This window comes from Motacilla alba, chromosome 20 (genome assembly GCF_015832195.1).
Source record: "Motacilla alba alba isolate MOTALB_02 chromosome 20, Motacilla_alba_V1.0_pri, whole genome shotgun sequence".
Lineage (NCBI taxonomy): Eukaryota > Metazoa > Chordata > Aves > Passeriformes > Motacillidae > Motacilla > Motacilla alba.
The window spans coordinates 11,082,458-11,098,603 of record NC_052035.1 but is presented as its reverse complement, the minus strand read 5'-3'; the positions used below and the strand labels follow the sequence as shown (position 1 = coordinate 11,098,603).

The 16,146-nt window shown below is 43.1% G+C and overlaps 1 protein-coding gene across 2 annotated transcripts in view; it reads left to right on the top strand.

Moving 5' to 3' along the window:
- The window catches only part of CDH4 (cadherin 4), a 419,557-nt gene that overhangs the window by 233,107 nt on the left and 170,304 nt on the right, over positions 1-16,146 (top strand). For both annotated transcript variants that reach the window (XM_038159241.1, XM_038159242.1), the window contains one exon: positions 15,173-15,396. In XM_038159241.1, coding sequence (XP_038015169.1) covers positions 15,173-15,396 — 224 coding nt within the window. The remainder of the gene's footprint in view (positions 1-15,172; positions 15,397-16,146) is intronic.

Here is a 16,146-nt window from a genome sequence, read left to right as displayed (position 1 = left end):
TGGAGGACAGGAATGGTTTTCAAGCCAAAGGAGCTGCAGGTGGGTGCCAGGCAGGTGTCCTGGCCACAGAGGGACCATGTCAGCCCTGTGCCCATCCCAGCCTCCATCCCTGGGCACTGCTGGAGCCTCCAGGGGCACTGCCAGGACCTCATCCTCACCATGTGGAATCAATGTCCACTGTGTTCTGGGAGCTGCGTCCACAGGGAGAGTCCTGCAGAGACAAAGGACTTGCCCGTGGCAGGCAGGTTCAACAAAAAGATTTGCTGGGGTTTTTTTTGATCTTTTTATAGTCATTCAGGAAAATGTTAAAGTGACAGGTACAGGTCAGGATTGGTGTGGCTGGTTGGGATTCAGTGGAGCTCAATGTCTGTCCCCTCTTCCATGTAATGACCTATTGTGAGATGGGTTGAGAGTGGCTGGTGAAGTTTTGATGGCATTTTATGTTTTATGGAGTAGAAATGTTGTTGTATTGGAGCTGCAGAGGATTCCTCATGAGTAGTTTCTCTTTTCTTTGCTGGCTTTTCTTGTTACTTTTTCTATTTGCCCAATGGTCTGGGTGAGCTATTCATGCTTTTTGCTTTAAAGGTCAGAAATACCATTTAAACTGTATGAATTATGGACTGAATAATACTTTTTTGTTTCTTACTTCAAGTTTTTTTGCAAGTTTTCTGTTAAAAAAAGGTAGTAGATGGTTAATTTTAGCAGACATTTGGGGGGTTGGAAGCCTTGGTTTTGATTAATTCAGGTATAGCCCCAGTTCATAGACATGAAATTGCTGCTTGATGTACCATTTATTGCCACTGCCCACATAGAACAAGAGGGAAATTTGGGACAATTTTGTATTTTCAGGACAGTTTCAGGAAACCTGTGCCAGTCTCCATCATATAATCTGTTAGGAGATCAGTTCACTGGTAATATTGTACACCTTAAAGGCAAAAAAAGAAGAAAAATCTCCCTTGTAGCCTGAGTCAATAATATGAGCCATCCCTGTAAATGAGTATTTTAATTGGTTTATTTGAGTTTATTCATGCAAGTAAGTTTTGTAGAATATCCTGCTCCTTTATGTAAAGGGAATCTTTTTTTGTTCTTTGGGTAGTTGCTGGTCGTTCTTTTCTTCCTTATCACATTGTAGAAAAGTAATGTGATTACTGAACAACTTGAATTAATTGGAAAAAACTGAGATAAACAAGTGCCCATTCTCCCTCATCTTTGGATATTAGCTTAATTTGAGACCCGATCCAGGATGAATAATTAAATAGTAAAAATTAAAACTTGTGGTCATAGCACCGCAGTACAAATGAGTGCATACTTGTTCTGTGCCAAGACTTATTTTAGTATTTAGAATAAACCTGAGGGTGTAATTTCATCACGTTCCTAACAAAGTGTTTACACTGAGCTAGACATCACTGACAGCGGTAGCTGACAGTCCTTACTGAGGCCTGCTCTGGAAAAATCTGCAAATGTGTGAGTGCAAAGTGTTGAAGTGCTGCTCCCCGTGTTGGAAAAGGACGCAAGAGCCAGTGTCCTCGTGGGGTGGTGCCCTTCACATCTGCACAGGGATTTTCAAGATCACCTCATTCTAATCCCACTGCCCTGAGCAGAGACACCTCCCAGCTTGCTCAAAAAACCCCATCCAGCCCAGCCCTGATGTGTAGCTCATAAAAGAAACGGGGGTTGAGGTTTGGTAGGACTCCCTTTGATACCATTCTTCACATTTGTCTAACCTTTCAAAGATAGCAGCAAGTCGATGTTTCTTTCTCAACCCATCAATCAGTAAATAAAAAAAATAAATTACAGCCCTCATAACTGACTTTTATCTCTTCAAATGGCCTGACTTTTTGTTTTCAGCTGAAGGCTCTCACAGTTGAGCTGGTGTGAAAGGGGAGCAGACGGCCCGATGACGGGCAGCTCTGAGATCAGAGATTCCATGGAATATGGTATTTTTTAATCATGTTTCCTCTAGCAGTCCCCTCAGAATGATAAGTAGTAGATGTCAGTGTGGATTTGGAAGAAGAGAAAGTATCTGTTTACATGCAAAACTTTTTAATTAAAAAACAGATACGGAGCCAAGATATTTCTTGCATTCCTGTTGCTCTACCTGGAGGGTTGGTTGCTCTGCAGATGGTTCAGCACACGAGTCGTGCTCTGTGCTGACACTGGGGGAGGGAAAACACAGCTATTGGCCCTTTTTGCCTTCCAGTTTCAGCAGTTCAGACATCTGGGCCAATTTCTCATCCTATTCCCAAACCTTCTGTGCCGTTAGTAGGACAGGATTCTGCCTGAATGGGCCTGAGCTGCCCAGTGGGTGTGTTGGGCTGGCAGAGATGAGATCTCCTGTCCTCCTGGAGGGTCTGTGCAGGACCACTAAACATTTTCAGAAGCCTCAGTCATTCGGTAGAAACATTAGGACATTTCTAGAAATAGCCTTCAGCCTTTTTGTAAGTTGGGGAGAAAAGTTGGTTGGGTTTGTCACATCCTTTTTTTATTATTTTTATTTTTTACAGAATTAATTTTGATGGGTGATGTGGAAGCAGAGAAATTTGAAGTTTGAAAGTGGAATTTATTTATTTATTTATTTATTACACTCTGTGTTGTGGTGGTAGTTGTTCAACCATAGAAATTAAAAAGTCATTTCTGAATCAGCTTATTCCCAGACAGATCAAGAATATTATGAGGGAAAAAACCTCCAAAACAACAGAAAATTTAGCCCAAAAAAGTCCGAGTATGATGGCTTTGAACAATTGCATTCCTGACTGTTACCCAGGGGAGGAGCAGTGTTTTATTCTTCAGGTGCAGTATGGATCTGTCCTGTGTGCTGAGGAAGTGCCACCCCATGGAGGTGCTTTAAAATGATGGCACCTGGCCACTGGAACTGTCTCCACACCCCCAAAGAGCCCCTGGGGGTAGGGAGAGGGCTGCAGTAATGAGGGATTATTTTTTTTACCTGTCACCACACTGGTTTGCATTAAGAGCAGCAGTCAGTTTTATACTCTTATTTTCTTTAGAAGTTTATTGTTATAAAAAGAAACTTTTTAGTCTTACACTGTTCATGAAATCAGGTGCAGGCTTGCCTGCTAATCAGTGGTTTCAGTGGTGCTTTTACTTCATCTAAAAAGTCATTATAGGGATTACTTTAATAAAGGCCATATGCATATTTTAAGTATGTTTTTGTACTATTTTTAGAAAGAGCTTTCAGTTTGTGGTTAATAGTGTAGAAAAATATCTAGGTGGATAAAACAAATACAAATATAATAGTTACAAGATCTACTCATAATTAAAACCCAAGGGGAGTGAAGACAAGCAATAAATCAGTGTTTGTATGAACCAGATGTTGTCTATTTTGGGCAGTGGTGGAACTCCACGTGGCTCTCAGAGGTGAGGCTGAGACTTTGTGGACAGCAAAATGTGCTTTTCCAGCAGAAGCTGTTAGCCTTTGTGTCTTGTGCCAGAACTGAGACACTTCTGTCATTTGCTGCTCTCCAGCCTAAAAGTGAGCTTGGTTCACCTGTCTGCAGCTGAATAGTTTATGGAGTTTGGGTGTTTTAGAAGGTTTTAAATGGAGAAAGAAAGAGTTTTTAAGAGAGAATTCACACAAGTAGCAGGATGCTGCTGAAAAGTCACATCCTGCATCAAAGCAGCATGTGTGCTGTAAGCATTTTGCAAAACCAACTATGTTTTAGAGGCAAAATGGAAAAAAAATCTGATATATCCAGGCTGATGCTATCTGCTCTCAGGAGCAATTTGATCATAACCCTCTTTATATCCATCTCTTCCGCTGCTGAAGTTCCCTACCTTAAAATGAATTTGTTCTGAGGCAACTCACTGGGGGAATCTAAACCAGTCTTTGCTATCAGTGACACGTGTTCAATGACATTTTACTGCATTTCTTACCCAGCTCATCTGAGGAATCCTACTGCTAATTGTTATATTATTATTGTTACTGTTATTATAGTTATTGTTATTGTCATTGTCATTTGCTGCCCCTGCAGCCCTGTGGGGAGAAGTGGCACTGGCGCTGCTGGGGCTGGAGCTGGGCTCGTGCTGGGTGCATGGGAGACTCGTCCCTCCCACATCAGCTCCCAAATCACCTTTCCCTTTCCAGATTTGGGGAGAGTGCAAGGCCAGGTGGGCTCAGCCCGACCGCCAGCTCCGCACGCGGGCTGCTGCCCATAGGTGGTAAAATGCAAATCTTATTGCGGCAAGACAATATTTTCCTTTTGGATTCTGGGTTTTGTGTGCTTTTGGAAAGCATTTGGCAGCCACAGCAAGTATGTTTACAAAAAGAGCAGAACTGGTAAAGTTCAGGTTCGTGTTTGGATTCAGCCCCAGCAAACTGAAGCTGAAGCTGTGCCAGACGTTTGAAGCTGCCAGACGACAGTTCATCTCAAACAGAAAGCTGAAGAGGGGGAAAGAAATTTGTCAAATGTATTCCATGTGGAATTTCAGGCAATTTAATTTGATTCACTACACTCTGAAATGTCTTGGACTTCCCTATTGTTTCTTTACTTTAACACTAAATTTGATACCTTCTGGGATCTTCAGTGCTTTGTGCTGCATTTGTCACGTTCTCTAATTTACTGGCTTCAGTCTCTCTGGGTTTTAATTGAAGGGACTGAGCCCTGCAAAAGTGCTCCATGAAATTTAAGGTTGCTAGTTTAATCTTGAAGTTGTTCTTCAGGCGAGGGGACAGCATTTCTTTTGGACACTACTGTAAGTAAGAAGGGCCAGAGGGGATGAATGTAAAAATAGGAAAGGGAAAGTTTCAGTAAACCTCATCCCTGAGACTCCATCGGTGGCAGCAGCAGCAGCGAAGCTCTGTGGCTGTGGGGATGCTGTGGTCAGGACATGTTCCAGGGTGGCTGCAGAGGCCAGGAGGTTCTGCTTGGGTCTGTGATGACCAACACCAGACTGCCTGGATCTGTGTTTTATTGTGGTTTTGCTTTTCCAGTTAATTTCCTGCTCTGTGGGTGAATTTCCTGTGGAGTCAGTGTACACTGGAGCCCAGCCCCAGGGCAGGATCCTCTGGCTCGCTGCAGCCTGGCAGCTCTGACACTGGCCAGGGTTTGCTACCCCCACAAGTGCAGTTTGGGCATCAAGGCCACTTGTTCTCCTCCTGCTCCCTCTGACCAAGTGCCAGACACAGAACCCAGAGCCTCCATCTGTAAATAAAACTCACTGAATTTGTCCAAATGTCAAAGCACTTGAGCCCACCAGGAACCAAACAGTGTTTTATTCTACATAATAGTAATTTTTCTTGAAACCTGCAGACTTGTGTAGGTTATAGCTAAAGGTAAAGGACTGCTGCTGCTTTTTGTGCAGGCAGAAGAGCAGAGGTTCACAGCAGCTACAAGTTAAATATAGCTACCCTGCCTTGACTCTTTCAGGTAACAAAGTCTTCCATTTCTAATATTCTTGCCTGAAACATCTATTCATTTACTGCATTGGGATGTGACTCCCTGGATCAGCGTGTGTTCACACTCGAGCCAGGCTGAGGAAGATGAGAACACTCAACCCCAAAGCTGACAGTGTTTACACACAAGTCAAGTCCTTGAGGAGTTCAGTGTCTTTACTGGTGTGTCTGATTTTTTTCCCCCTGACATGTGCAGCCTCTGTTTCTAGGTGCTGAGAGTTTGTTTGTTTGAAGAGTGTGAGGAGAGAGAAGCCTGAGGCTGTCTGACACAGCTGCATTTGGAGCATCTCTTTCAACTTCTTTTCCTAGGCTGCAAATGGCCTCTGTTCACTTCGGTTTTTTTCCTCACTAAAAATCTTCCTGCAGCTCCCAATGTCTTCCTAATACACTTCTGGCAAGTTGAAAAGAGATCTGTGACAGAGGGGAAACCCCCCCAAGGCCAGCAGGTCACCGTCAGTGGGGCTGGCAGGGGTGGCTGTGCAGGAGCTGTGTGTCCTTCCCACTTCCCACCAGTGCTCCCAGTGTCAGGATGTACCAGTACCAGCAGGGCTAGGCTCTCTGCTCTGCCCAGGAGGGCTCCAAGCCTCATGGGGATTGTCTCCAACACAGTCCCAGCCTCCCAATAGCTCCTTCCAGAGATGCTCCTGCCCACAGGAGTGATGGGCAAGCGGCTGTTACAACCTAGAGATTGCCCTACCATTACACAGATTCCACCCTTTAAAATTATCACACACAAGCGTCCAGAAAACTTGCAGTTCTTCCTCAAGAAATGCATAGTGGTGTTTAAAGTCTTCTCCCACATAGGTAGTTTGACAAACATGAGAGTGTAGTGGAGATCATTAGTGCTAAGAGAAAAACCTCCAAATAAAGCGCCCTGGGATTTATGTACTCTGTGCTGGTAATAATAATTAGAACATATCCTACTGCAGGTAACTCCCACAACTTGCACTTTGCTCTGAAGCTGGGAAACTCATTGATTAATCCATGGGGTCAATCAGTCCATCTTGTTTGGAGAGTTAATCTCTGGTGTGCACCAGGACCAAGAGTAAATCAGGTTTATTTACTGCTGCTTAATCAGAGAACCCAAACCCTCCTGTAGAGTGGTGAGAGGTTTGTTTCTGCTTAGCCTTTAATTGCAAAATGATCTCATTAGTGCCATAGTGAATCTCAGTACCATCCTACAGACACGTGGAACTTAAAGAGCAAAGAACAAAAATGGTTGCCTGCAAGAACTCAGCATCTGCCACAAAGTTTTGTGCAGTTGGTATTGGCAGGATTACCCAAACCAGGCTTCTCTTTATTAGCCTGTTAATCTGGAGCTGACCATCAGCTGCACATCCCAGTGGCTTTCTGTCTACATTGCTGTTAAAAACAGAGCAGGACTGTCATGCTGAAACTGCCAGGAAAGGTTTTTATCCAAAGATGAAGATGCTGAGAACAACATGGAAACCAACAGCAGGGTCACTGTGGTGTTTACCAAAGAAAAGGGCAATCCTCCAAGTTATCCCAGGAGAGAACTTCAGACCTTGTAAGTGTCCTTACCTCTGTCATCAGGCCCTGGCTCATGTATTAATTGCCATTCCTCAGATGCCCCAGTAACGGAGAGAGTGGATCTCAAATGGGCAGTGAAATCCCAAATAAAGCAATCCTTGCCAAAGCAGGTGCTGGAAACACAGAGGTGAGGTTGCATACTCACAGTAAAGCCCTGAGCATGAAAATGTGGAAAGCAGTGAAAATGGTCTTTAACATGAGCACCAATAGATGCAGGTTCATGTTTCTGTGCTGAAGAAAATGCTTGAATGTGAGTCCACATCCTACAAGTCCAATTCAAGCTCGCTGCCCTTTGAAATCTGGGTAGTATCTCTGTGCCTTTTTGGCAGGAATCAGCTAGATAAAATGTAGAAAATTTGGGATAAAAAGACTCCTCTTCATGCTAAATACCAGAAAGAGAATAGAAGGGAATATTCCCTTTACTAATACTTGTTTCTAATCAGATAAAAATAAGTGACAGTGTAGGAAGAATCCCTCTACTAACTGCCAGAACATGTCGATTTATCAAATTTTTCTACCATTGCTCTTTTTTTGAGCTCGCCTCGGAGCTGACAGTGTATGTTTTACAGTGCAGCAAGGTAGATTGATTGATCCTAAATAGAAAAGCCTTTGGGGTCTTGAGCTGATGTTTTAGCTTCAGAAAAAAACTGAGTAAAGCATGTTAATGTAGAGAAAGGAACCTGGCTTAATTGGACCAACTCCTGGCTTGCTGAAAATTAATGGCTGGCTGGCTGTTGCCAGAGTGATTCATCTTTTCTATCATGTTCTATAGTCCTTCTCTCCAGGGGTCTGTACTCCCCTCCAATTCCAAACCAAAAGTGAAATATACTTCTTCATTTTTTTCTTCCTTAAAAACATGTATTTTAGTTGAATTGGCTTCCAGTAAATGAAAAATAGCACAGGTGGGAATATGAAGGAGGCACTCAGTGTCTGGGAATTAGATTTTTGTTTTGTTTGAATGGGATTTAGATTTTTTTTTTTAATGTACCCTTACCTCCTCATTGCTACTGGCTGACTGCACACGTGACAGAGTGACTTTTTAAAGGATCCTGATTTGTCTGTTGAATTGTATTGTTCCTTTTTCTCTAGCCATGGAAACAGAAATTCTGTGTAAGCAAGAGCTGATAAAAGTGAATATAAAGCTGGAAAAGATGTTGAAAGCATTTAGGTGGCTCTGGTAATGAAAAGATGACTTTTCCCTATAGTTCCATCAAGCCCACAGAAGTATTTTATATTTTTAAAATAAGTGACTGGTGCACGAAAAAGCCTTGCCATTTTCCCCATAAAACCTACAGTCCTGGCTTTGTGGAAGCAAAACAGCTGCAGGTGACTGTGAGGTAGTCAGGAATTCAGTGGTGTGTGCCTAAAACCCACATGGATAACCTGATCGTGGAGGGGGGGGGTTGAGCTTTGCAACTTAAAGAGGGCAAATTCAAAATGTGCCTTTAAACATAAAATACTTCTGTGTCCCTTTTGAAATCTGTCTGCTGGAGGCAGATTGCTGCTCTTTTGCTGACTCCAAGATGTCACCAAGTTGAGTGGCACGTGGAGTCATTTCCAACAAGCGTGGAGTAGGTTGGGAATGTCATGAGTGTTGCAGTATTGCATTGTCTGAATAGGAGGATTCGCTGTAAGTGAAGATTACAAGAAGACAAATAAAGAAAGATTTTGTTTAACATAATTACATATGGTAAATTGTTATGGTAATTTACTATTATTCCAGTAAGGCAAATATTAGTAGTCATAGCTCAGAGATCATAAATAATGCACTGGAAAATTGGATGTAATGTTTCACACTGACCTGAGGTTTGAGAAATGGGTAGAACTGCAGCAGATTTCTGTGCTATTAATTGCAAGAAAATAACATTAAGAACATGCTAAATCATGCTAAATGTTTTCAGCAGATGATGGACTGTGGGATAGTTCATTAATTCTCCAAACTCATTCATTATATTTGTTTTTTACTCCAAGAACACTTAATGAATAATCAATGCTTTGTGAAGCTGAGGGTGTGAGAATGCACATTTTTATATACATTCATATACCAACCAAGATCCATCCATTTATTTCCTACAGTTTTTTTTTTTGCATCAAAGCATTTTTTAAACTGTATACTCTTAAACTCAATCACTAGGGATGTGTTTATTAGTCTTTGAAGCAGCTGTTTGAATTGCTGTTTTTACCTTTTACCAGAAGAGTTTGGTTCTCCCACGGTGCTATAAATATTAACTAAAGACACTAAGAGTTTATTAGTGTGATGTCCTTTATGGGGACATGGTGGAAAATGTAACCTATAAAATTAGTAATGAGAAGATAAAAATTACACATTGTCTCCGTCAGGTTTTACAGCCATCATTTTTTCCTATTTATGTGTTGTTTTTCTTGTGGAGAAGGAGAAGGGCTCTGAGCATTTAATGAACTGCAGGAAGCAAATCTGGCTGTGTATTGTGTGATGGTGTGGGATTTACTGTAAGCAGGAGTGGGATAGACACAGGAGTCCAGGCTTAGATGTAGCATTGTGTGTAAGTGTGTGGCTCAAGTCAGTTTTAATTTCCACAAAACACTGAAACCCCATCTCTGAGTTGTTCCAGAGTGGTTAAAATGCCTGTGGTACCTGGATACATCCATCCTTTTAATACAGAGAAACAAAACAGAACAAGATAAGACAAGAGGGAACGACCTCAAGTTGCACCAGGGGAGGGTTAGGTTAGATATGAGAAGAAATTTCTTCATTGAAAGGTTTGTCAAGCAGTAGAACGGGCTGCCCAGGGAAGTGATGGAAGCACCATCCCTGGAAATGCTCAAATAACATGCAGATGTGCCACCTGGGGACATGGTTTAGGGGTGGACCTGACAGGGCTGGCTTAAGGGCTGGGCTCTGAGATCTTAGAGGTCTCTTGCAACCTTTGTGACTCTATAATTCTATTCAAATCCTCTTGCCTCCGTTTCAGCACTTGCCTTTTGTAGACAAAATATTTCAGTCACAGAATAATTCCACTGTGTATTTACACGTGCTCACGGGACTCCATTTCACAAACAATTGCAATAACTTGTGTGACGTCCCTTAGATTTTTCACCCTGCACTAATCTGGAAATGCCCAGTAGTTTGTAGGGAGAAGGATCTGCCTCTGTTTGCTTTTTGAAAGTCCATCTTTCTAATTTTTCTGTCTTGTTCACTTGTACCTGGGCAATGGAGGCAGTTTCCTGGCAGTTTGAATTCCAAGGACCCACATCCCAGCTTTTTTCCAGGTTTCCAGTGTGGCCATGGGGAATTCACTCAGCTGCAGTTGGTTCCCACTGCTGTGAAACAGTTTCCTCCCAGACTCACAGAGGGATTGCACGAACATAAAGAAGGATGCCTCGAAAATGTGGCCATGTAAAATTTTATGCTGCATACTTACTTTGCCCGATAAATGTGGCTTCCCAACAAGGCACAGCACGCTCTGGTTCACATTAGCACTTAATGGAGAAATCACTTTGTGAGGCTGTAACGTGCCCGTGCATTTTTGTGGTTAGCTGAATGGTTTCGTGCCTGTTCTTAGACAACAGGAGCCTCTCCACACAGGACATGTTTGGGATTTTTTAATTTCTGGTGTGGAGACATGCTGGGAATGCTGGCCAGGACTGAACCCCCTGCAGAAGCCAGAGGAGATGGATGAGTGCAGACATTTGGGAGCATTGGGCCAGAAGTGCCAGGGCAGGAATTCAAGTTGATTTGCTCATGATCACACAGGAGGGACATTTCCGTGCATGGTGAGGACTCTGCAGGTTACCCAGACATCTGAAAATCCCAAAGGTTGCAGTTAAGCCATGCTCACCTTAATGATGTTCACAGAAGGGGTGAGGGGTGGATTTGGCTGCTTGGATTTATCGCAGTGCACCGGGTGCAAGGGAGCTGGTCAAGAGACACGACTTGAAAAGCAGATGGATCCTGCTGGAAATAGTGCTGCGTGCTTGCTGCTTTAAAGTTCATCAGGCAAGAAACATCTTTTGCAGAGATAATCCTCAAAACCATGGTGAAAAACAGAGTCCTGAAGGGACCCATACCCTGAACTGTGGGACGATGTCCTGCCAGGGGGTCTATCCTAATAAATGAATATTATCCCTCCTGCTCTTCCAGCCCTATGCTGCTTGCCAGAGGGGGCACTTTTTAATGGACTAGGAGAAGTCAAAGGAAAATCCAGAAGGATAAGGCTAAAAGCGAATTCTTTGGTTTATACCATTTATAGTCCTATTAAATTCAGTATTTCTCTCAGACATTTGGGGGGCAAGAAGTTCAGTGTATTCATACATCTTTCAAGATCCTGGCTTGATCATTTGACTCTGTCCAGCCAGCTTAACAAGCTAAATAATAAAAGGGAACAATGCAAAACTTGTTGAATTTTTTTTTTCACCCTGTGTCTTTTTTGAAGTAAAATACCTTTTTTTTTCTCAGATGCCCAGCAGTCTGCTGCAGACTCCTGCAGCTTCTCTGCCCATCACTCAGTACCTGTTTCAGCTTATCAAATTGTTGTACTTCCTCCTTTCATAGAGAAGCAATTAAAAATGATGAGGGTAAAGGGTTAAACCTAAAAGCTTGCTAATGAGGGTGTCTTCTTGGTTTTCCTTTCATCAGGTATTAGATGTTGTTTTCAGCATAAGCTTTCGATAAGCTTCACTGAACATTTTTCCAGTGTATTTTTTAAAAAGTTGGGGTTTTTTTTACTATCCTGTAAAAATGATAGATGTGTGACTCTGCTGTTTATCCAAAATCCTAATTACTGATGCTGCAGCTTTTGAATGTTAAATTTGTGCAGTGTTCTTTAGGCTCCAGACTGGTCAAAGAAAGATTGATTTGTGTCCACAGAGAGTTTTAAGACTAGTAAACACAGCCAACGGTTGTTTATTTATTTTTTGCATTATTTGAAAGTCAAGAGTTGCATCAACTGCAAATTACATAGACGTAGAGATTTCTAAGGGAGAAAAAGGAGGAAAAAAGCAAAAGTTGTCTGCCATTGAATGAAATTTTAATTTCTGTCTCCACAAGAGCAAAGAGTAGGGGTAAGAGGTAGAATTTCAAAATATGGATGAGATTTCCTTTCCTTGAGCAATGCTATTTATTATAGAACAATAGCTTGATTTGTTTTTTTCCTAAGCCTGTACACATATATTTGGGAAAAGTGTTTTATATGCAAATATATCTAAATGAGGTTTATAGATTTTGTGGGTCTTTATGTATATATATAGATAGATAGATAGATAGATAGATAGATAGATAGATAGATAGATAGAGATAGAGATATACATATATATATATATATATACATATATAAACCAGTGCAGATCAGCAGTCTTGTAACATCCCAAGGACTCATTTTCAAAAGGCAGCAAAAAGGATGCTTTAGGATTTCTAATCACAGAATCATTTGGGTTAGAAAACACCTCCAAGACCACTGGGTCCAGCTGTTCACCCAGCACTGCCAAGCCCAGCCCTGAGCTTTGCCCTTCCCTGTGATGGAGGTGGGAGCAGCTCAGCTCTCCTGCATTTCCAGCGTGTTTCCTGTGTATGAGCAGTCCTGTGCCTGACAGAGCCAAGCAGGGTCATCCGTTTTGGGGCTGGAATCTCCTGCAGAGCTGCCCAGGTGAGCCAGGGCCATTGCTGCTGTGCAGAGTGACTGAAAACTGCAATCCTTGTGTCCTTGAAGCCTTTCTTGCAGTTCCTAAAGGCTCTTAGGAGAGGAGCTGGCTGTGCTAATCCCTTGCAGAGCATTCACCTAGCTGTGCTACCTGAGAGGAGCAATGTGGGGCAGAAAAGATGCTTGTTTAAAAAAGAAAAAAGAATCAGATGATTTCTCTCAGGATTTTCTCCGTCTCTAGTCAAGTTTGTTTTAAACTAATGGAAGTAATTAGCAAGTCACAGAGGGACTTTGTCTACGAGGTAGCCATTTTTAGATAATGGAGCATAAAAGTCGACACAGTGACATATGACACCAGAGCAGCATCTTGGAGCCACGAGCTGGGTCTTAAGCAGATGTTTAAGTACTTTGAATATGAAATCACTACATACACATATAGAAAGGTTGTGGTTTTGTTCTTTTTTTCTCTCAGACTACTGTAGGGCTTTCTTTTAATCTCAATAGAAATCAAAGTATGCTCTGAAATGTTTTTTAATGTGCAGTCATTGTCACTCCTTTCTCTCTTCTTTAAATGTCTTTCAGTGAGTGATGCGTGGGTTCTTGGGGAGCAGGGATGGAACTGGAGTTTTACGTGACCGTTTCCCAGCAGAGGGGTGCAGCAATACAGCAGCTGATGTGCCAAGTTCCTAACAGTGACCGTGGTGTTGAGCTGAAAATAAATAGCATTTAGAAGTGAAGATGCACTTGATGTGTTCACACATATTTATTGTAGCTGTGAATGCAGGGGTGAGTTGCAGAAAGTCCAGAGAGATGAAGGTGATCTCCCAGCAGGGTGGTCCCAGAGGTCCAGGGTATCTCCCCTCACAGGTCTCTGAGATTGTCCCAGTTCTTGTAGGTGCCAGCAAACCCTGTGTGTGCTTACCCTCATCCAGGGCTTTCACGTAGTTTTTATGCACTAAATAACTTTATCCATCTTATTTTTTATAAATCAATGTGTCACATTCTCTGTTTGTGCCCAGCAGTTGCTGCAGCATTTGGTAACACTTCCCACCACACACATAAAAATGTACCAGCGTGGTCTAAATAAATACACAGCACAGAAAGCCTTTGTAGATGTACAGTTATGACACAATCACAGCACCCCAGTTATTGAGGGGTGCAGTTTGGTGAAGGAGGGGAAGGATTTTCCCCTCCTCTGCTACTGCCTGCTCCTCATTTCTCCGTCCTTTGATGTGCCTGGGGACTTTGACAGCCAGATGGGTTGAGCCATTTCCTGGCTGCTTTTTTCCTTCACCTGTGCCATGGTTGTTTGTTTTGTTTTGTTTTTTTTAATTTAAATCCAAATTAGTCCTTGATTCAGCTCAGATCAGCACTGCAGAGCTGTGATGGGTACAGGGGGAAGGGGACAGCTGGGGCACAGCTGTCCCAGGAGCTCCTCTCCCCCAGAGCCCTGCATCCCTCCTCCCACCACAGCCAGTCTGGGTCTCTCCATCTGACCCAGCCCTTCTTCTGCAGGAATTAAGTGCCTACTGAAGCCCACCAGAGCTGGCCCAGCAGGTTGTCCTCCTCTCTAGGCAGGCTGGAGCATCTCAGCATGAGAACCTGTCTAGCGATCCGAGCTGGAGCGCTGTGCATCCATTCTCACTCACTTGAGATGTTTTTACGGGTACAATATGTTTTCCTTCACCACATGTGTGTTCCGCCCCGTGGATTACTGAAATGGCAGAAAGTGTTTTGTTTCCTGTGTTATTAGCTGCAGGTTCAATTTCTATCAGATTTGTCAACTCTGTCATATAATAGGGTTGAGGTTTTTTTTTCTGGTCTAATGTATGTGACATGTTTCATAATGCCAATAAAAATAGTTTTCAAACTAGACTGTGAAAGGCTTTGACCAAAAAAAAGGGCGAAAATAGAAATACCAGCGACTGGGGCGCTTTGATCTGGCAAACTATGCTTTCAAATGACACGTTATGGCTTATGAAGCACAGTTTTACAGTTCCTTTTTGCAGTAGCTGTAACATGTGAGGGGTTGGCCAAGGTGGGAATGAAGCTCAGGATAGGGGGTCCAGTTCCAGCAGCAGATGCGTGCTCCAGAATGGTTTCAACTTTTATTTCTGTGTTAAATTTTTTTTGTTGTTTTTATATTTCTGATAATGGAGTTGTTATGGGCTTTTGAATTTCAGTTAAGAATGTGCAAATAGGCTATCTGGTAAGTAGGTTATTGAAGGGTTAGGGAAATGGAGAACATTTCCTGAAAAAAAATACCCACAGCGTGGGTAATAGACTCCAGTTGAATTTAAAAGATAATGGCGACAAGGGAGAAATCCACTTGTACAAATGGGGAACAGCTGTGTTTGAGAACTAATGAAACTGTATCAAATACTTTAAAAATGGCTTACAACTTCTTCCCTGGGGAACAGAGATAAAGCACAAGAGCACTCCTGAAAGGTCGAAGAAACAGTTAAATCATTTCCTTGATGGTTATTAGAGATATAGAAGACATCAGTGAAAATTAAATGTCTGAAACTTGTATTTGATTGCTTTCCTTATCACGCCAATCTCACACATTTCTCCCATCTCTTCCTCTCTGTTCTAGTAAAATTTAATAACTGTGCCGGTAACAAGGGCGTGCGGTACGAAACCAACAGCCTGGACTTCAAGGTGAGGGCAGACGGGACCCTGTACGCCGCCCACCACCTGCAGGTGCCCTCCAAGCAGCTGATCCTGGTGGTGACTGCCTGGGACCCCCAGACCCTGGGCAGATGGGAGGCCATGGTCAGGTTTCTGGTGGCAGAGAAGTCCCAGCACAGCGGACACAAGGTAAGAGTTTTTTCAGAGCTCTTTTTCCTGCTTTGTTCTTCCTTTGCCCCAAAGTGTTTGTGTTGTCTGGTCTGTGCTTCATAAGGAAGTGTCCAAGGAGGAGATACCATGAGCAGCATCAAATTCCTTGCAAATGATCCTTGCACCTCTCTGACAGAAATTATTTAAGGTCTCCAGTGAGAGAAGTGTTCTCTAAGTTCATACTTCTGTATTTTTAAGTGACCACTTGTCTCTGTCATACACCATAGGTCATGTACATCATGTTTGCACCTCGCGGCTGATAATCTCTCTTGACTCCAACTCAGACCAGGAGATGAAGGGTGAAGAGTCAAACCCAACCATCTTCTTGATGGTTTTAAGCTCAAATTTCTTTTGTGACCACACAGTTGTGCACTGGCAGCTCTGCCCTGCTCCTCATCTCCCCTGTTTTCAGAGTCACTCTTGCGAGCAATCTGCATGGCCCTGCAGCTTCCAGAGGGGAGATTTGGGCTTGTTCCTTCCCTTGCAAGGACAGGGAGCGTTGCTGCTGCCTGATAAGGGACACGTGCTGACACACGGGGCAGGCAGTGCGGCGTGGCGGTGCCAGCGTCCCCTCTGCTCAGTGCCAGCAGCTTCCCTCGCCCACCCTGGCAGAGAAAAGCCAGAGCCAGCGTTGCAGTCAGAAGGGTACAGATGGTTTCTTTCTGCTTTAGTTCCATACACGCTGCTGAAAAGCAGGAGGGCTCTGTCCCTGCCCAGCAGTCTGACAGC